At 47.7% G+C, this 20369-nt stretch overlaps 1 protein-coding gene across 1 annotated transcript in view; it reads left to right on the forward strand.

Moving 5' to 3' along the window:
• The window catches only part of ZNF142 (zinc finger protein 142), a 31685-nt gene continuing 11316 nt past the window's right edge, over positions 1 to 20369 (forward strand). The window contains exons 1-6 of the mRNA XM_015418991.1: positions 1 to 96; positions 2418 to 2696; positions 5472 to 6284; positions 6985 to 7162; positions 9371 to 12560; positions 15257 to 15362. Coding sequence (XP_015274477.1) covers positions 2471 to 2696; positions 5472 to 6284; positions 6985 to 7162; positions 9371 to 12560; positions 15257 to 15362 — 4513 coding nt within the window. The 5' untranslated portion in view covers positions 1 to 96; positions 2418 to 2470. The remainder of the gene's footprint in view (positions 97 to 2417; positions 2697 to 5471; positions 6285 to 6984; positions 7163 to 9370; positions 12561 to 15256; positions 15363 to 20369) is intronic.

The raw sequence follows: 20369 nt of genomic DNA on the forward strand, positions 1-20369 counted from the left end.
CAGTGCTGGACACAAGCGAAGTCGGTGAGAGAAATGAGCACAGCTTCACTGCTGTGGAGGGAAAGGGACCGACTGATCATCTGCTTTTCAACTCAGGTATTGGACAGAACAGGCTGTGGGCCCAAGGGAATGACTGGGGTGAATGCAGGGGACCGCTGAGAAGGGAGTGCCAATATCCTTGAGGCTGACATGACCTGCCCCAGCTTGTGAAACAGAGGTCTGGTCAGAGCACTCACCTTTCTTACACAGCAAAACGTGTTATCTCATTACATCAGTTGCCAAGTGCCCTACAGCTTTGAGATCTGGTAGCCCCATTTTGTGGCAGCTGCTGTTAAAGATCTCTGGCCTGGATAGCCCAGGCTAGCCCAGTCTTATCAGATCTCGGAAGTTAAGCAAGGTCGGCCCGTGTCGATGTTTGGATGGGAGACCATCAAGGAAGTCCAGGTCATGACATGGAGGCAGGCAAATGTCAAGCCACCTCTTGCCTTGAAAACCCTATGGGGCCGCCATAAGATGGCTGCGACTTGATGGAGGGGGGAAAACATTAAAGGCAGCAGCTACAGGAAGAGAAGCACCATAGAGAAGCACCATAGCTGTGAGCAGGGGTCATTTCATAGAAAAAGAGGTGCAGGAGCTCATTAGCACAACTCATTAGCATAACTTATTTGCATATGCCACGCCCCCAGAGAGCCAGTTTGGTGTAGTAGTTAAGTGTGCGGACTCTAATCTGGGAGAACTGGGTTTTGATTCCCCACTCCTCCACTTGCATCTGCTGATGTGACCTTGGGTCAGACACAAGCTCTGGCATAGCTGTTCCCGAAATAGCAGTTTGTGTCAGAGTTCTCTCAGCCCCACCCACCTCACAGGGTGTCTGTTGTGGGGAGGGGAAGGGAAAGGAGTTTGTAAGCCACTCTGAGACTCCAAGTGAAGGGTGGGATATAAATCCAATCTCTTCTAGATCTGCCCTCACAGAGGAGGGAGAGCTTGTACCTGAATAAACCTTGGCCTTAAAGGTGCCACTGGACTGTTTTGGATTGCTATGGGGGGGAGGGGGGCTCTGCAACTTACCTGGCTGCCTCTTGCTCCTTGTGGCCCGGGGCTGCTGGGAGCAGGCGGCGGGGCTTGTTGCATGTGCCCGCCCCCTGGGCTCTTCACTGCCGGAGCTCTGCTCCTGTGCACTCCTGCAGGAAATGACCCCTGGCTGTGAGAAACCCAGGCAAATCCGTTAGAGTGGGAAACCTTTCGTTTCCTTTTTTTTTTAAGTCACGGAGAGTAGATAGGGTGTAAACAATATGCAAAGAAATGGTGTTTAAAATAGTTGTTAAGACAGAGCAATTCTAGAAGGACACTGCAAGAGACATTAATCTCCCTATCGTTTCAAGTCCAATAGCACCTTAGAGACCAACAAGATTTTTGGGGTATAAGCTTTTGAGAGTCAGAGCTCCCTTCCTCAGATATGAAAGTGCAGAAAAGGTAAACTAGCATGATAAAAGGGTTGGAACACTTTCCCTATGAGGAAAGGTTAAAGCGCTTGGGGCTCTTTAGCTTGGAGAAATGATGGCTGAATGGTGACATGATCGAGGTTTACAAGTTTATGCATGGGATAGAGCAGGTAGAGAAAGAGGTACTTTTCTCCCTTTCTCACAATGCAAGAACTCGTGGGTACTCCATGAAATTGCTGAGCAGTCGGGTTAGAACGGATAAGAGGAAGTACTTCTTCACCCAAAGAGTGATTAACACTTGGAATTCACTGCCACAGGAAGTGGTGGCGGCTAGAAGCATGGACGGCTTCAAAAGGGAATTAGATAAGCATATGGAGCAGAGGTCCGTCAGTGGCTATTAGCCACAAGGTCTAGATAGGAAGTCTCAGTCTGGGGCAAGGGATGGACTGTATTCTTGGTGCCGGGGGGGGCAGCAGTGGGAGGGCTTCTGGTGTCCTGGCCCCACTGCTGGACCTCCTGATGGCCCCTGGTGTTTCTGGCCCCTGTGTGACAGAGTGTTGGACTGGATGGGTCATTGGCCTGATCCAACATGGGCTTCTCTGATGTTCTCTTATGTTCATGAATGGAGTTTTGATTCTCAAAAGCTCATACCCAGCAAATCTTGTTGTTCTCTAAGGCGTTACTGGACTCTACTCTACCTGTCCTACTACAGACCAACACGGCCATCCTCTGAAACTAATTTTCCCCTTGCTTTATTGGTAGTTCCTGGTGTTTAATCCCTGTCTCTGTCAAACGCATTTCTAATTGGTACGTGTCCAGCTTTAACTCTTTCTGGTTCCTATTCTGCCTTTTTTGTCTGATTGAAGAGCTTCCTTTGGACTCAGTATACAGTTATTTACTTGCATCATCAGTTCATCTCACATTTTCTGTCTAAATTTTCTATTTCTGTGGTTCTTTTCTTTTAAATACATGTAGAATTACTGAGCAAATCAGGGGATTCTCTTGAAGCTCAGAACGGTTGGGAGGTGATGGAAATGGATCCTGTTCAGGGAGGACATGTTGACAGCAGTGATGTGCTTCATGAAGACCACACAGCATTGCCCGAGGAAGACAACCCTGGGAAGAGAGGGAATGAATCACTGGAGGAAGGAGAAGAGGAGGAGGAAGGAGAGGGAATCTCATGCAAGATGAATCAGGGGAACAAGAAAGCATATACCAGGACAACAAAAGCCTCTCAGGTCCAGCTGTTCAAAGGTAAAGATCTTGGCTGGTTTGGCAGCAGTGGTTTCTGCCATGCATTTGAAAAGAGTTTGCCAGAAGTAGCCAGGAAAATTGATTGTTATGGGATGGTGTGCTCACACCATGCTCTGAAGGTGGAGTAGAGCTTTCTGAACTGGTCTGTCTTTGACTAGAGTTCACATAACCGCTTCCATCTTTGCTAAGAAACCAGCTACTAATGTTCCCCGCTCTGCTGTCTTTATGGAGAGGGGGGCACACTACTCTTCATGCTGTGCCTGTTATCCAGTGGGTGCTGGTATACTGTCAGAGTATCTTTAAATGTCCAGGGTGACAAGACATTGACATAGGTTGGGCCTCTGATTTCCATGCTTTCTGAAGTACAGAGCACTGCTTGATTATTCTGATAGAAAACCAGGCAAAATAGATATGTTGCATATTTATTTTGGTAGCTTCCTTTGGTCATTCCTACATGTAATCTGCCTTGATACTCAGCAAGAAAGGTGGGCGATAGATGAAGTAAACAAAATGCTGCTATGACAGACCCCTGTTACGGTCTCCTTCACTCACGGAGGGGTTGGAGGCGAGGGGCAGGCTCCAGGGTCCTGGATTCCAAGTAGGATCAGATGCCTCACCTCAGATGTTGAAAACACAGGGGTGGTTACCTCACTTGTCCTCTTTTCTTCTCCCCACTCCTGTTCATGAGTGGTCAGGGCAGGTGTCATTTCCTGCAGGAGCGCACAGGAGCAGAGCTCCGGCAGTAAAGAGCCCAGGGGGCAGGCACATGCAACAAGCCCCACCCCCTGCTCCCAGCAGCCCTCAATTAGAGCAAGAAGGAGCCAGGTAACTTGCAGAGCCCCCCCGGCCCAAAACAGTCCAGTGGCACCTTTAAGGCCAAGTTTTATCCAAGTACAAGCTCTCCCTCCTCTGCGAGGACAGATCTGCACGTCCCACCCCCCCAATAGATAGCAATCCAAAACAGTCCAGTGGAGCCTGAGTGGTGGGTGTTGTCTTCTGACACACTTCCGGTGATGTCAGGGGATGTGGCATATGCAAATAAGTTATGCTAATGATTTATGCTAATGAGCTGCTGCACCTCTTTTTCTACTAAATGACCCCTGGGTCAGGGTATGGGCTTCTCTCTGTTTCGCTCTCTCCCCTCTCATCATTCATAGGAGCGAGGCTAATCCTCAGCCGGCATCCTTTCCTCTTTTCGAATCTCCCGCCCTGCTCCTGCCCCTCCCTCTTGCTCATCAGAGGAGAGTAGCCTAGGGATTGGCTTGCCCCTCATCCCCATTTGTGCATGCCCAGCCCTCCTCCTCACTGTCTAGCCAGCGTCACTGAGGATGTTGGCCACACCCTCCCAGGTGTCCTCCCTTGGCCACTGGGGAGCCTCAGGCTGGTTGACAGGGCAGGAGTCCAGGCCCTCCCCGGGAGCATCTTTGATTTCCCCCTTCCTGCTGGCGTCAAAAGAGGGGGACTCTGCGACACCCAACCCCTGGATCCGAACCCAGCTCTGGCCCCCACTTCTCTCTGTGGCTGTCAGTTGTGCTCCTTCAGCCACCCAGGACTCCTCAGAGTGGGCGGGCGTTCCCTTGGCCAAGGGAGGGAGGGGCAGCAGGGGGCACTGTTCCTCCCCTCCTGACACTCTTTAAAAAACACCCAGGCAGAATTTTCCCACCAAGAATATTTTAGTTCCCCTCAGTAGCTGAGTCGCCCTCCAATAGCATGTATTTCTTCTTTGTTTGATACGCTTGAATTGTCCCACCCTGTCACAAATATTTGTTTAGGCTTTAGACCCAGTACAGGAACTTGAGGTGAGGAGCTGTCCTGTTTTATAAACCACTGTGAAATGGCACTTGAGGTGGATTAACTTTCAAAAACAGAATAAAGATTTTATTAGACAGGCAGGGAATATATACATAAGAGGTTTCAAGGTATAGAGGTTGCTAAAACTTTCTAATATATACAGAATTAAGGCTTTTGAACATACAAGAGAGTGCTGTCGAAGCTTAATTTCTGAGTTTCAAGTTCTTTTCAGTGAGAAGTTTTTGCTTATTATATATTTCAGCTGTTACACAGAATCTTGAATACAGTTTCTTAGGGAATAGCTTGGTCTTAGTGTGTCTAGGTTTCTCCCTCCAGAGATCTGGTTTTTCCCTTTAGATATTACAGTTTTTCATTAACTTCTGAGGTGTCTAAGCTTCTCCCCTTTATCACAAACCATGGTTCTCTTCCCAGCACCTTTCACTGGCAGGAAGTTATTCTCCTTGTCCCAAAGAAACAATAACTCCTTTTACTATTTGCCTTGTATGGGAGTTCTCTCAACCCAGACCTTCTGCCAAATCCTTCTCCAGTATCCATTGTCTGTATAAATCTATTCTGTAGCTTTCTTGACTGAGAATCTAAATTCTCCCTCAGAGTAGTTCTAATACATTGAAGACAATGGGGTCCTTATTCTTCTCTCTATAGAAGTACTTTTCTGACGGTTCCCTGACAGAAATCACTGACTCCCAAAGTCTCTTCCCTCGGAAGCCAAACTCTTTAGCTACTGATCCAGACGTTAGATTTCGGATAAAGACCAAACGTGGAAATAATACTTTTCCCTCCAGATCAGCTGTTTTATTTCCTCTCTCAGCTGATGCTGGCTAATCAGAGAGTGAGTAGAGCAGCCAATCACATAAGCTCTCTCTTGAACTTCCTGACTCTCTGTTACAAGCAGCATTTTAAAAAGCTTGTTTTTCTGTGCAACCCATCACAGCTGCATTTGTGGTTTTGTTTGTGTCATTGCAGGAGAAATGGCAGAGCACTCCAAGTACTTATTCAAGACCCACATGTGTCCAGAGTGCAAGCGGTGCTTCAAGAAGCGGACTCACCTGGTAGAACACCTCCACCTGCATTTCCCGGACCCCAGGCTGCAGTGCCCAAACTGTCAGAAATTCTTCACCAGCAAGAGCAAGCTGAAGATCCACATGATGCGTGAGACTGGGGAGAAGGCTCATCGGTGCCCGCTTTGCCACTACAGCTCTGTTGAGAAGAATGCCCTTAACAGGCACATGGCCAGCATGCACGAGGACATTTCCAACTTCTACTCAGATGTCTACTCCTGCCCTGTATGCGAGGAGAAGTTCAAGCTCAGCCATGCCCTTAAAGAGCATCTGAAGACTCACAAAGCAGAACACAAGCAACTGAGCTGCTTCCAGGCAGATTGTAGCTACTGCACCGAGGACCGCAAGGAGTTCCTGCGGCATGTCCGGGAGGTGCATGACATTAAAGCTGTGGAGTGCAAGTACTATGCCTGCTCCCTGCTCTTCCCATCTCCAGAGGTTATGGAGATGCATCGCAAAACGCACTACGCCTTCCACTGCCAGCAGTGTGACTTCATCTGTTCCAACAAGCATATGTTCCGCAAACATAAGAAGCAAGGCCACCCGGGAAGCGAGGAGCTCCAGTGCAGCTTCTGCCCCTTTGCCACATTCAACTCTGTGGAATTCCATGACCACGTTGGCAAGATGCACGCTACTGAGAAGATACACAAATGCACTGAATGCAACTTTGCCACTGCACACAAGAGGGTCCTCATCCGCCACATGCTTCTCCATACAGGCATGTTTCCTTCCTCTGTGATTACTAGAGCTCTTCTTTGAGAGTATGCACTTGGAAGTCTCCTGTAGTGCTGTGTGGCATTCCTGTAAAGCTTTAGAAGGCTGGCCTGTAGTGCTGAGCAGAGAATGTCAGTTGCCAGTCCGTAGCCCACATTTGGCCTGTCTGCAAATAGATTAGAATTTAGAGGGTTCCTGTGGTTCAAAGTCTTTCCCATTCCTTTCCTCCAAAGTGAAAGAAAGAAAGTAGCATGGGACCTCTCCCACCTCTCCCACCAACCAGAACTAGTTTGTGTGCCTGGGACTCAAGACTCTTGGCACGTGTTCCTGGCCTCCTTAGGAGGTCCTACCTCCAATTTTTACACTCTCCCAGGAAGGTGGATATTTCTTGTACCACCCTATCCCTTGTCAAAGGGCTTGGATTGCATAACTGGATGAAACGGGGAGTATTCAGAAAAGCAAATGTATCAATTTTTAAGAAGGTATTCTTACTGCCAAATTGCATTCTTCTGATTATACTGTTGTCAGGCTCCCATAGAGAAATTAAGATTTTTCTGGCTATCATAAGTGTGCAGTGGTGCCTCTTTTCAAAAGTGCAACAGGGTGAAGTAATTTGTTCTGTTCCATACAAGTAGGGCATAAATATTAATTATGGCCATGTAGAAATATTCACCCATAGTTTCTGGTTTGCTCTGTGACTTTAGGAGAGAAGCCTCACAAATGTGAGCTGTGTGACTTCACTTGCCGAGATGTGAGCTACCTTTCTAAACATATGCTGACCCATTCCGATGATAAGAACTACATGTGCACTGAATGTGGCTATGTGACAAAATGGAAGCACTACCTGAATGTTCACATGCGCAAGCACACAGGAGATCTCAGGTACAGATAGTCTCCCCCTTTCCCTCCCTAGGTTTGCTTCCTAAATCATATCCATCCAGGATAGGCTTGATATATATATTTGTGGGTCAAAATCAGAGGTGCTCATAAGTTTAATGGCAAACTATATCTGTGGGTCAAAATCAGAGGTGCTCATAAGTTTAATGTCAAAATCAAAGGTTGACTAAGAGACCTTGTTTAGATTAACTGACTTTTATGGATCTAGGCTGAATTCATAACTTGGATATTTATTTATTTATTTTTATTTTATTATTATATTTTTATCCCGCCCTCCCTGCAAACGGGCTCAGGGCGGCTAACAGACAAGGGCACGTGTACCAAGTATAAAACATTAAAACACATAAAACCAGCCATTTTATCAAAATTAAAGTGCTCAGTGATGTTAATATTAAGCATTTAGTCAAATCAGTCAAGTCAAGATGGTGATCAGTAGATGTTACTCAAGCCCGAATCGGCAGTACCACTCCATCAAAATACTGTAACTCGATCTTATAGTGGCCATCGATCTTATAATGGGCCACCTCAATGCCCCATGTTCCCATGAGGTAGTTGGTGGTGGTAGTGGATATGCTAATAACATCAGGGTAGATGCATGTAACGCCAAAATTATTTGGAGAGTGGCAATTGGTTGCATGTCATAGCACATCACAGGCCTATAATAGCCTTTGTAAGTTTCACAAGGTCCTGATTCCCATGTAGGCTGCTTGTTCAGATCTCTCACAGACCTCTGGCTCTTAGGATGGTAATATTGCAGAATCAGACTCCAGGCTGGGATCCCCTGAGAGGCCGTAATCCGCTTTCTGACACAGTGATGGCAGCCTGAATGCGTGAACTTGTCTTAAAGAGTCATCTGCCTAGAAAAAGCAGAATTAGTAAGGGAGTCTGGATTCAAGATGAGGAAACTAGATGCTGTGACAACTTGCATTTCCTTGACATGTTTGGGACTGATGAGCTGATGTAATCTAAGAAGATGCATCAGGGAGTCTCCAGTTAGTGCAAGTAGTGTCTACAAGGAAACAAAAGTAAAGTGATTCAAAAAAGATTATAGTCAAGGCAATACGCTTTTTGACAGTGTTAATCTGTTTAGAGCTTGACCAAGTGACAAATTTTGAGATACATGGAAGTCCTGTACGTGTCACTCTTTACCGCTTCCTCCCCCAACTCAGGAAAGAGTCCATTTCAACAGATGGGCACACTTGTAGCACTTTAGGGAAACAGCAGGTGTAAGTTGCTTTCTCTAGCCATTCCCACACACTTCAAAATGTTTTGTTTGTTTTGTTTCAGTAAGCCTGTTTTCTTTAAAAATAAATAAATAAAACTCTTCTCCTGATCTAGAACAGAAATCTCTGGGATTTATCTCTAAGCTCAGGACACCTGCCCAGCCCTTTGTATAGAACTGAGCAGTGCTGGAGCCTCCATGATAATGACAGCCACTGGATTTGAACATGGGAAGCCCTAATTCCAATTTTAACGTGGCATTAAACTGTTGGGTGGTCTGAGGAAATACTTTCTCTCTTTTCGGTTTCACAGCTGTGGAAAGGGGATGATAACCAGTTTAGCAGTCTGAGAGCCAGTCTGGTGTCGTGGTTAAGTGTGTGGACTCTAATCTGGGAGAACCGGGTTTGATTCCCCACTCCCCCACTTGCACCTGGCTGGATGACCTTGGGTAAGCCATAGCTCTGATAAGAGCTGTTTTTGAAAAGAGCAGTTTCTGTCATGTGCTCTCTCAGCCCCGCCTACCCCACAGGGTGCCTGTTGTGGGGAAGGGAAGGGAAAGGAGTTTATAAGCCGCTCTGAAACTCCCTTGGGTAGTGAAGGGCGGGTTATAAATCCAATCTCTTCTTCTCTTCTTAGCAGGGCTGTTGTGCTGTGGTGATCAGTGTTCCCTCTAAGCTGAGTTAGTGTGAGCTAGCTCACAGTTTTCTAGCCTCCAGCTCACAGATTTTTGTCTTAGCTCAGGAAGGACGGCTCCAGAGCAAACTAATTTATGCAGTAGCCAAATCGCTGGCTCACAGCTTTAATGCCAGTTGCGCACAAAGTAGAAGTTTTGCACACAAGACTCAACAGCTTAGAGGGAACATTGGTAGTGATTACTCCAGCTTGCTAAAAGAATGTGGAAACCGAAATGTCTTGATGCCCATGCTCAGCCTGAGTCCCTGCAGCCTGACCCACTTTTCTCTTTGTGTCAAGGTACCAGTGTAACCAGTGTCCCTACCGCTGCCATCGGGCTGACCAACTGAGCAGCCACAAGCTACGCCACCAGGGCAAGTCCTTGATCTGCGAGGTGTGCGGCTTCGCCTGCAAGCGCAAGTATGAGCTGCAGAAGCACATGAAGGCAAAACACTCTCAGGACTACCAGATGCCTGTCTTCCAGTGCCAGTACTGCAGCTACCAGACCAAGTACAAGCAAGCCCTGCTCAACCACGAGAACTGCAAGCACACCAAGCAGAGGGAGTTCCGCTGTGCCCTCTGCCCGTACTGCACCTTCAGCAACACCAGCCTCTTCTTCCACAAGCGCAAGGTCCATGGGTATGTGCCAGGTGACAAGGGCTGGCAGGAGAGCTATGCCAGCAAGGAGACAGAAGTCAACTCCACGGAGGTTGTGCTTGGCTATAATCTTGCCCTGACACTGCATTCGAAAGAGTCGTGGCATGACCAAGCAAAATCCCTTCTTCCAGGAACTGAGGAGGAGTACCAGCATCAGCAGTCTTTCATCATGCCGGTCTTTGGGAATGGAAATAACAGTGAGGCAGTGGCAGAAGAAGCTGTTGGAGGGCAGGGCCGTGACAAGGCAGACACGGCTGCCCCAGGAGAACTCTCCGAGGAAGTATCTCCTGTGAGCGCCAGGGAAGCAGGCAATGCGGGCAGCACACTGGGTCAAGATGGCACCCTGCGCTTGGGCCCCTTCTGTAATTCAGACCAGACTCTGGCGCAGCTGGCGAAGGAGATGCCCACAGCTCTGCCAGAGAAACGAGGGGCTGTGAACTGCAGGGAAATGGAGTCAGCCTATGAAACGTTAGGCTCCAGAGACTCCCTCATATTGGAGGATAGTGATCCTGCCCTTGAAGACATACCTGACTTTGAGGAGGAAACCGAAGTCCACGAGGACGAACAGTTGGAGCAGGAGAAAGGTGCTGGTGAGAGCTGCGGGAAGGACACTCAGCAAGATCCAGGGGAAAAGGAAGACGACAGGCAGGACTCTGAACCCCTGCAAGTGCCACCCGATCCTGAGCAGGACTTAGGATACAAAGAGCTGAGTGAAGAGGAGACCTGGTCAAACATGTTGAAGCCAGACTCCCTCCAACCCAGGGCCTGCCATAGTTTTCACCCAGCCGCAGAAGGTGCTCTTCTCCATTCGGAAGAGGCTTCCCAACCGGAATCGCTGCTTAAAGCTCTGAGGAGGCAGGACAAAGAACAAGCAGAAACCTTGGTGCTGGAAGGGAGGGTCCAGATGCTGGTGGTCCAGTCTGAAAGCCCAGTGTTCAAGTGTGAGAAGTGCTCCTACATCACCAGGAAGGAGAAGTCCATGTTAGTGCACTGCAGAACAGGTTGCCAGGGCAGGAAGGGCCCTCTTGTATGCCAAGAGTGTGGAGCCATCTTTAAGCAGCAAAGAGGATTAAATACTCATATCCTTAAGAAATGTCCAGTCCTCATGAAAAAGAACAGTGGAAAATTAGTCTGTGTGGATCAGTCTGTTGCTGGAGAGCCGAGAGAGAAGGGTCCGGGAATGGCAGAGGCAAAAAAGGACGGTCCGGGAGCCTTGAATGAGGCAGAGGGGAGCAAGCTGCGAGTGGGATCTGGGGAAGCAGGACCTGATGATGCCGGCTGCCTGGCCACTGTGCGTCCCGACAAGCAGACTTTGGCTGTTGATCAGCTAGATCAGCCATCTCAGGCTGTCCTTGCAACTACGGTGGAAGAAAAATGGTCACAGGCCATCACAGAGACAGCCACCTCTCATTCAGAAAAATACTACTTGGAGCAGGGCAAGTTCCACTGTAAATCCTGTTTGTTCCTCTGTTCACGAGTGTCCACCGTCCGTTCCCATGTACGGGATGGATGCCGTGGCCTGGAGAAGTTCTGGTGCCCCATATGCTCTAAGCCTTTTCACTCCAAGAGGGCCCTAAAGATCCACCAGTCAGCGGAGCATGTTGAAGCCCATCCCAACGGCACCATCCCCCCGGAAGCAGGAGAGGAACACAGGAACGGGCAGACTGGTGGTGAGGAGACGAGCCAGCCTGATGAGTCAGCAGCAGCGACATCTCCACCTCCAGCCTCTCAGCACAAGAGGCAGTGCTTCTCTTGCCCTACCTGTCCTTTCACGTGTCACCAGGAGCGTGCCCTGAAGACTCACAAGAAGCGGGGGTGCTTGAAGTCAGGCGAGTTCCACTGTACGCTGTGCTCCTTCACTTCCAAGGCTGCTGCAACCCTAAGACTCCACCGTAAGCTCCACCAGAAGTACTACAGTACACGCCCCCAGCTGGCCTGTCGCCAGTGTGACTTCACTTGCAAGCAAGCACGCTGTCTGCGTCAGCACATGCGCATCAAGCATGAAGGTGTGAAGCCTCACAAGTGCCCTTACTGTGAGTTCAGCACCACGCGGCGCTACCGCCTGGATGCCCACCAGTCCTTGCACACAGGAGTAGGCCGCATTGCCTGCCCGACTTGTGGCCAGACCTTCGGCACCAACTCCAAACTGCGCATTCACCACTTACGTGTCCATGAGAAGAAGCCCACTCACTTCTGCCCACTCTGTGACTACAGTGGCTATATTCAGAATGACATAACTCGCCATGTCAACAGCTGCCACCAAGGGGAGCTCAACTTTGCCTGCACACGTTGCGAAGCCCGTTTCAGTTCCGAAACAGCTCTCAAGCAGCATGCTCTCCGGCAGCATGAGGAGAAAGTCTCCTACAGTTGTCCACACTGTGCCTTTGTTTGCCACAGTGAGGCAACCCTCAAGTGCCACGTCCAGAAGCAACACCCTCTCCTGCAGTGCTCTACCTGTAAGGAGACTCTGACTACCCGCGAAGAGCTGGAGGACCATAAGAAACTACACTTCAGCCACCGCTGTGACTGCTGTAGCTTTGCAGCCAAAGAGCGGCAGCAGCTAGTGAACCACTACTTGGAGGCCCACGAACCATCTGTGGCTGAGAAAAGGCCGCTCAACTGCTCCTTCTGTGACTTTGCCTGTCACCACCAGCTGGTCTTTGACCACCACATGAAGGGTCATGGCGGCACCCGTGTTTACAAGTGCTCTGACTGTGAATACACCACCAAGAACAAACAAAAGATCACATGGCACATCCGCATTCACACTGGGGAGAAGCCTTACAAGTGCCACTTGTGTCAGTATGCCTGCGCTGACCCTTCACGCCTCAAGGTGAGAACGTCCTAGGGCTTTTTGGTGGGTTGTAGAAGGATATTGGAAAGTCTCCACAGAAACTGAAACTTGACACAGCACAGGCCAAGAACCTGTCAAGTACATAGTGTCTAAAGGGGGGAAATTCCTATTAAAAATTATACCAGTGAGATGGTGTAGCATGGTCGACCTTCCCTGGTTTCTAACTAGGGATGGGCACAAACTGGCTCATGAACTAAGGTTCATGATGAATTTTAGCCAGTTCGTGGTTTGCAAAATGAAATTCATGGCAAGTCAACCAGCACAAACTTTCCAGCTGTTTGTAGAGGCTTGTGCCCGTTCATGAACAGATACATTTCCAGACAGACGGTCTCTGCTCAGTTTAAATGTTTACAGAACTTCAAAGCAATAGGGAGTGCAGAACTTGGACGGCATTTAGAAGAGCATCCGGGCGAGGTCTCCTGCGACTTTGATGTCTCTGGCTTTGCACAGGATGTGTTCTATATGCTCTATCCTGAACCTGCGCCTATTAAAATGCCATTTCCCAAGAAAGCACTTCCCTGGGGGCACCTTCTTGGGGGGGCTGTAACTTGGATCCTGTAAATCCAGTGTTTACCAAACTTGGAGGGAAAGTAGAAGGGAGTTAGCTGGAGATCCCTTGCAAGTTTAGTGACTTTAGCATATGTAGAATCTGTTCTACTGGGTCATGAACCTCATGAACTGAACCAGTTCATTTAGCTCCTAAAAGTCTGTGATGGTTCAGGCACACCATGAACTGAGCTGCATTTTTCCAGTTCGTGCCCATCCCTATTTCTAACCCAATTCATGGAAATCCCTTTCTATTAAGGCTCAATCACATTGTCTGGACAAAATATCGTTTTTCCATATAGTCTGCTGTCTTGTCTGTGACAGACAATGCCTACCTGCCCTTGTGATCTCCTTTTCCTCCATGATCACTTTCATACCACTTTGCGAGTTCACATTGTCATTCTTTCATCTGTGATCTGAACATTCTTGGTGATAGATAATCCGCCTCCTCCTTCAGCATGCACCTGGTAAAGCCTTCTTAATTTAATATTCAGTTAAAATAATATCTGAAAGTGGCTGTGGCTTTAACTTCCAGGTAATTAGTTTTGGTTCAGATTTCCTGTATCTGACATAAACTGCTTCTTTTTTTAAATTGTTCCTCTACTGATAGGTCATGATGAGATCCCTGTTGCCATCTTTTTTTTAGTTTTTACAGGGAAATAGACTGACCACCTCCACCATAGGATTCTGATTTTTTTTTATCTGAAATTTCTTAACTTTTCTTTGCACCGTAGTCATTACTCTTCCCCCAGTGGTGCATCTTAAAAGCTGGGCTCCTGAGCTATTGTGTCACTGTCTGATTGGAAGCAGATATAGTGGATAAGACTATTAGGAAAAAAACATCAGGGTGTGCCTGGGAGCCCTGCAGAAGTCTCACCTCACTACGGGAATTCTTGAATGCCTCACTATTTTTACTATGTTTTTCCAGACCTCTTGCTAGAGAACTGTCATGCGACTGCTCGTCAGTGGGATGAATGGGCTTCTGTTGCTGCATTTAACTATCTAGCCTACACTGTCTCTAGGGCTGAGATCGGATTTCTGCCCCCCCCCCCATGTTTAGAGCCAGTATGATATACTGTTTCCTCTAAGCTGAGTTAGTGTGAGCTAGCTCACAGTTTCGTAGTCTGCAGCTCACACATGTTTGCCTTTGCTCAGGAAGGAGGGCTCCAGAGCAAACTAATTTATGCAGTAGCCAGGTCAGTCGCTCACAACTTTAATGCCAGTAGCTCACAAAGTAGAATTTTTGCTCACAAGACTATACAGCTTAGAGACTAGGATCCGGGAGACCCTGGTTTGAATCTCCACCCTGCCGCGTGAACTTGCTGGGGTGACCTTGGGCCAGGCACATGCACTCAGCAGACTAACCTCCTACAGAGGCTCGATATGAGGATGAAATGAAGGGGGGGAGGAGAACAATGTCGTAAACTGCCTTGGAAACTGTGGGAGGAAAGCCGTGTGTCACTTTTCAAATAAAAGCATTCCTTTAAAAAAAAAGTCTTCTGTTATTCCGTGGAACTCAGGGTTGCCTATGTGCCTCCTCCACTTTTACCCTCTGAATTTGCACCAAGTTATGCTGAGAGGGAGTGACTGGCTACCCAGGGGGCTTCATGACTGCATGGGGATTTGAACCCACGTCTCAGGTGCACACATGACGGAGGGGACCCATGATAACATGTAATTTAAGCTCAGAGGAGAGCTACGGGCACCTTGGTTCAGGGCTGTAGCATTATGACACGGGAGAAGATTAACACCTTCCCGATGTGCTGTTTCCCTGAGAGAAATCCCCTCCTCCAGACTGTTAATAGACAACGGTAGGGGGGAAAGTCAGGCACAACACAGGCTCCTCCCCCCCCCAGTGGATTGGATAGCAGCTCAGGGAGAGGTGGATTTCTTTCAGGGAGGGAAAGTCCGTCTCTAGCACCACTGTCACAGTCCCAAGTAGCCCCCCTTCCACCTTCTCTTGAGCTTAAATTATACATCAGCCATCCATGGCTCCCCAACATGGTATGCAGTTTGGTATTCTACCGACTATACCACAGTGGGTCCAAGTTTATGATATGGAAGGAAAGCGGATAAAAGTGCTTGTAAGGTCTCACCTGCAACCTTGGCTCTTCTTCCCTCCTGTCCAGTATCACATGCGCATCCACAAGGAAGAGAGAAAGTACCTTTGCCCGGAGTGTGGCTACAAATGCAAGTGGGTGAATCAACTGAAGTACCACATGACAAAGCATACAGGTAAGCGCTGGGCAGGAGGGCTACACACTGGGGGGTGTGGGGCAGGAAGTGCATCCTTTGTGCCCCTGCTGGGAGGAAGCCTTACAGGGCTGCATTGTCTCTTCTCCGGAAGAGAGTCCCTTTGTACCTTACACAGGCAAATGGCTGGTTCATCGTTGAATTGATAAACGTTTTTTGCAGTTGTCAGATCTATGAAAGGTGTGGTGGTCTGTAGGGATCTTGCAGAGATGTCTTGATGATTTGGTCTGTGACACTTTCAATTTGCTATTTATCTGCTCACCAGGGAGAAATGTGAGTTACCCCTGGGGTAAGCACCTGCATGGTTCATTGTGCATGGCCTGCTTGGAGGCACACTACGTGAATGGGATCCATAGAACAGATTTGCATAAGGTCTCTTTGCTTGTTCCCTTTGTACCTTTCTGTGCCCCTGCAAAGTGCTCCTGAGGGTTTGGGACCCTCTGGAAAAGTGTGAGATTTGGCGCAGAAGGTTGTCGTGGGAAGGGGGAATTGGCAGAAATCCCTTCCTCAGACACACATCCAAAAGAGAGCAGTAAGAAGATCCTGAAATGTGAATCCTTGTGGCTCCCTCTCTCGCTATAGTATAAAATTAAAGCAATGCACTGTATTTAGGATTGCCTGTTTAAAAGTATTTGGCAGCTGCAGTTGGGCGAGAACAGAAATGCTTGGCTGTTAATACTTCCCATTATAAGTGCGTGGCTGGGGTTACTATCTCCATCCTTCTCTTCCTATACGTACTGTGCCAGAACTACCCACTGACTTGTGAGTGCTGCTCCGTTCAGGCCTCTGAGGCATCTAGGTGCCTGGCGACACACATCACTCTCCTGGGTTGCCTGACCCTTGGAGGGGTTGTTCTCTTGCTCCTTCTTTGGCATGCTGCCACCAACTGTTCATTTTAGGAATTATCCACTAAGAATCATAGAATCACAGAGTTGGAAGTTGCCATACAGATGTCCAACCCCCTGCTCAATGTAGGATCAGCCTAGAGCATCCCTGACAAGTGTTTGTCCAGCTGCTGCTTAAAGACTGCCAGTGAGGGGGAGCTCACCACCTCCAGAGGCAGCTGATTCCATTGTTGCACAACTTGCGAGTCCTATCCTCTGCTGCCAACAGGAACAGCTTCCCGCGAGTCCTACCCTCTGCTGCCAACAGGAACAGCTTCCCGCCCTTCAAATACATAAAGAGAGCAATCATGTCCCCCCTCAACCTCCTCTTCTCCAGACTAAACATTCCCATGTCCCTCAGCCTTTCCTCGTATGGCTTGGTCTCCAGGCCCCTGATCATCCTTGTCACTCTCCTCTGCACCCACTCCATTCTGTCCACATCCTTTTGAAGTCAGGGCTCCAGAACGGCACACAGTAGTCCAGGTGCAGCCTGACCAATGCAGTGTACAGCGGAACTATGACATCTTGTGATTTGGATGTTATGCTTCTGTTGACACACCCCAAGACTGCATTAGCCTTTTTTGTTGCTGCATCACACTGGCTGCTCATATTTAACTTTCGGTCCACCCTTACCCCAAGATCTTGTTCACACACACACTGCTTCCCAGAAGTATATTCCCCATCCAGTATGCGTGTTCCTCATTTTTGTTACCCAGATGTAGAACTTGGCACTTATCCTTGTTAAATTGCATCTTGTTCACATCTGGCCACGTTTTCCAGCATGTTCAGATCTCGTTGAATTCTGTCTCTATCTTCTGGTGTGTTTACTGCTCCTCCCAATCTGTTTTCTTCTGCAAATTTAATGAGTAACCCCTCCACGCCCTCATCTAGATCATTTATAAAAAATATCAAAGAGGACTGGGCCCAGACCCGAGCCCTGTGGCACCCCACTGGACACCTCTCTCCATTCAGATGAAATGCCATCGACAACTACTCTCTGAGTGCAGTTCTCCAACCAGTTCCCTATCGACCTAACCATCCTACAGTCCAGTCCTGACAGTCCTCTAGTTTACCCATCAGAACATAATGGGGAAAGCTTTACTGTCAAAAGCTTTACTGAAATCCAGGTAAACGACATCAACAACATTCCCGCGATCCAGTCAGCTCGTCACTCGATCAAAGAAGGAAGTGAGGTTGGTCTGGCAGGACCTGTTGGGGACAAATTCGTGCTGGTTTTCCCGGATCACCAAGTTGTTCTTTAGATGCTCACAGGTTGATTCCTTTAAAATCTGCTCCAATATCTTCCCTGGGACACAGGACACTTAGTTTAGGCTTTTTCTCAGCTCAAGAACTCTACTGAAAATACACAAGCTGTCCAGTTTTATAAACACTTGAAAATGGCACTTGAGGCAGATTAACTTTCAAAACAGAATAAAGTTTTTATTAAACAGGTAGGGAATATATGTATAAATTAACCTGATACACGTGCTTCGCTACGGTATTTAAGTTCCATAAATCCAGTTATAATACTGATGATGTGAAGTTTGAAAGGTAACATTTGTTGTAGGAAGATTGTAGTATAAAGGATGAAGTGAGACATACATACGTTTCCCCACCCCCCTCTACTGAAGGACCTGTCTGTAGACCACAGTGGTGTTTCTGCTCTCAGGTGCTAGGATCACCAGGATGCTTGGTGAGATCACTCTGGAGCAGGCACCTAGAAAGGTCCTTTACTATCTCCCCATGAGCATTCATAAACTAAATTGCCATGCAATGCTTAACTTCTTCTTTATTTTCTGCACTTTATCCTAGAAAAAATCCATGGTATTTTAAAAGAAAAGAAAAAGCTTGCAGAGCCTTTGTCCATGGAGCTGAATTGAATATTTAATTTTTTTAATTTTATAGAACTTCTGATTCGATTTCATATAGGAGGCTTGGGCACCTAGTTAAAGAGACAAGATTGGCTTGCTCCTAATACTAACACTCAAAATGGAACCTATAAAATTAAAAAAATTAATTAAGCTAAGAATTTATAAATTAATAATATAAAATAATAAGAATATTCCATTCAGCTCCATGGACAAAGGCTGTCTAGGAAGTTCTTTGAGCACTCTTGGGTGCCTACCATCTGGCCCGGGGGATTTGTACTCATTCAATGCAGCCAGGTGCGTCTCAACTACCTCTCTGTCCATGTCAACCAGCAGCCCAGATGCTGTGACTTGCCTACTACCATCTCTAGATGAGCCTGAGGCAATATAGGCATTGAGCCTTTCTGCTTTCTCTCTGTCCTCTGTCAGAGTTTCTCCATTTTGACCCAACAGAGGCCCCATTACCTTTTTATGTTGTGTTTGCTCCTCACATATCTGAAGAAGACTTCCCTATTGTAGCCAGCCTCCCTGGCCAGCTTTAACTCACTGTGAGCTTTGGCCTCTCTGATGGCTGACCTACAGTGCCTAACAACCCGCAGATACTCTCCTTTAGAGGTCTGTCCTTGCCTCCATTTCTTGAATATTTCCTTTTTCTCCCTTAGCACATCATGCAGTTCTCTGTTCCTCCACATTGGCTTCTTGGATCCCCTACCATGTTTCCTCCTTATTGGAATAGTGAGCTTGCAAGAGCTCTTGTTTTAGGAGAGCCCACCCTTCACTTGCTCCTTTCCCTTCCAGCAGTCTTGCCCATGGAATGATTCTCATCATATCTCTGAGTTTATTAAAGTCTGCCTTACTGAAGTCTAACTTACACATGTGGTTATGAACTTTCTTGGTCTCCCACAGCAAAAACAATTCTAGTAGGACATGGTCATGTCTCCATAATGTCCCCACCACCTTCACCCCATCTCTTCTCTGTTGGTCAATATTAAGTCGATTATGGCCGAGCCACCATTTCATGAAGGGAGTTGTCATCCAGACAGGCCAGGAAGTTGCGTGACTGTGGATGCCTTGCAGATTTTGTCTCCCAGCACACATTAGAGAAGTTGAAGTCACCCATTAACTACCAGGTCATGTTGTTTGGACATCCTGTCAGGCTGTTCAAGAAGGGCAGCATCCACCTCATCCTGGTCAGGAGGTCTGTAGCAGACTCCAACCACAATACTGTTTGTCCTTCCTTCCCTTATCCTCACCCAGATACTTTCCATTGGACTGTCACCCTCCTCCTCCAGTACTTCCTGACAAACAAACCCAGATTTTAAAGGGATCGATCTGTAAGCATCTGAAGGACCACTTAGTGATCCGGGGAAGTCAGCATGGTTTTGTCCCCAACGGATCTTGTCAGACCAACCTGGTTTCCTTCTTTGATTGTGTGACGAGCTTACTGGATCGTGGGAACTCTCTTGATGTGAATTACCTGGATTTCAGTAAAGTTTTTGATAAGGTTCCCCATGACATTCTGATGGGCAAACTGGAAGACTATGGACTGGACTATAGGACAGTTCGGTGGATAGGGAACTGGTTAGAGGACCGCACCCAAAGACTGGTGGTCAATGGCGTTTCGTCAGATTGGAGGGAGGTGTCCAGTGGGGTGCCACAGGGCTCAGTTTTGGGCCCGCTGCTTTTTAATATCTTTATCAATGATCTGGATGAAGGGGCAAAACTAATTACATTTGCTGATGATATGTTGGATCCCCAAGCATCGAGAATAAATCCACGTTTTAACGAAAAGCAAAATTTATTTCAAAGCGTTGAAGACATACTCAAACACGTTCTTTGTTAGAACTGGGGCTACACAGTTAGGTCAAGCATGTTCCTAATAATCCCCAGCAGGTTGTTGTCCAGAAAACCTAGCCCGTGGTCCCAGAATCCAGATTGCTCCTGTCAGTCCCACCAACGCAGTCAGTGGTTCCCCTCCATTATTGTCTATTCCTGTTCTATTCCCCTTCCTATGACAGGAAGGACTGAAGGGAACACGAGGTGTGCTCCCCCAGTCCCTTCAGCTTCCTCCCAAGAGCTTCATAGTCAGCCTTAATGTTTTTGATGTTGTTCACGACCGTGTTGTTAGTTCCCATACGGACCACCACAGATGGGTAATGCTCTGTAGGTTTGATGAGTTTAGGGATCCTCTCCAATATCTTTAAATTTTGTCCCTGGCAAGCAACACACCTCTCAGA

The sequence above is a fragment of the Gekko japonicus genome, unplaced genomic scaffold, assembly GCF_001447785.1.
Source record: "Gekko japonicus isolate JY-2015 unplaced genomic scaffold, Gekko_japonicus_V1.1 scaffold3252, whole genome shotgun sequence".
Classification (NCBI taxonomy): domain Eukaryota; kingdom Metazoa; phylum Chordata; class Lepidosauria; order Squamata; family Gekkonidae; genus Gekko; species Gekko japonicus.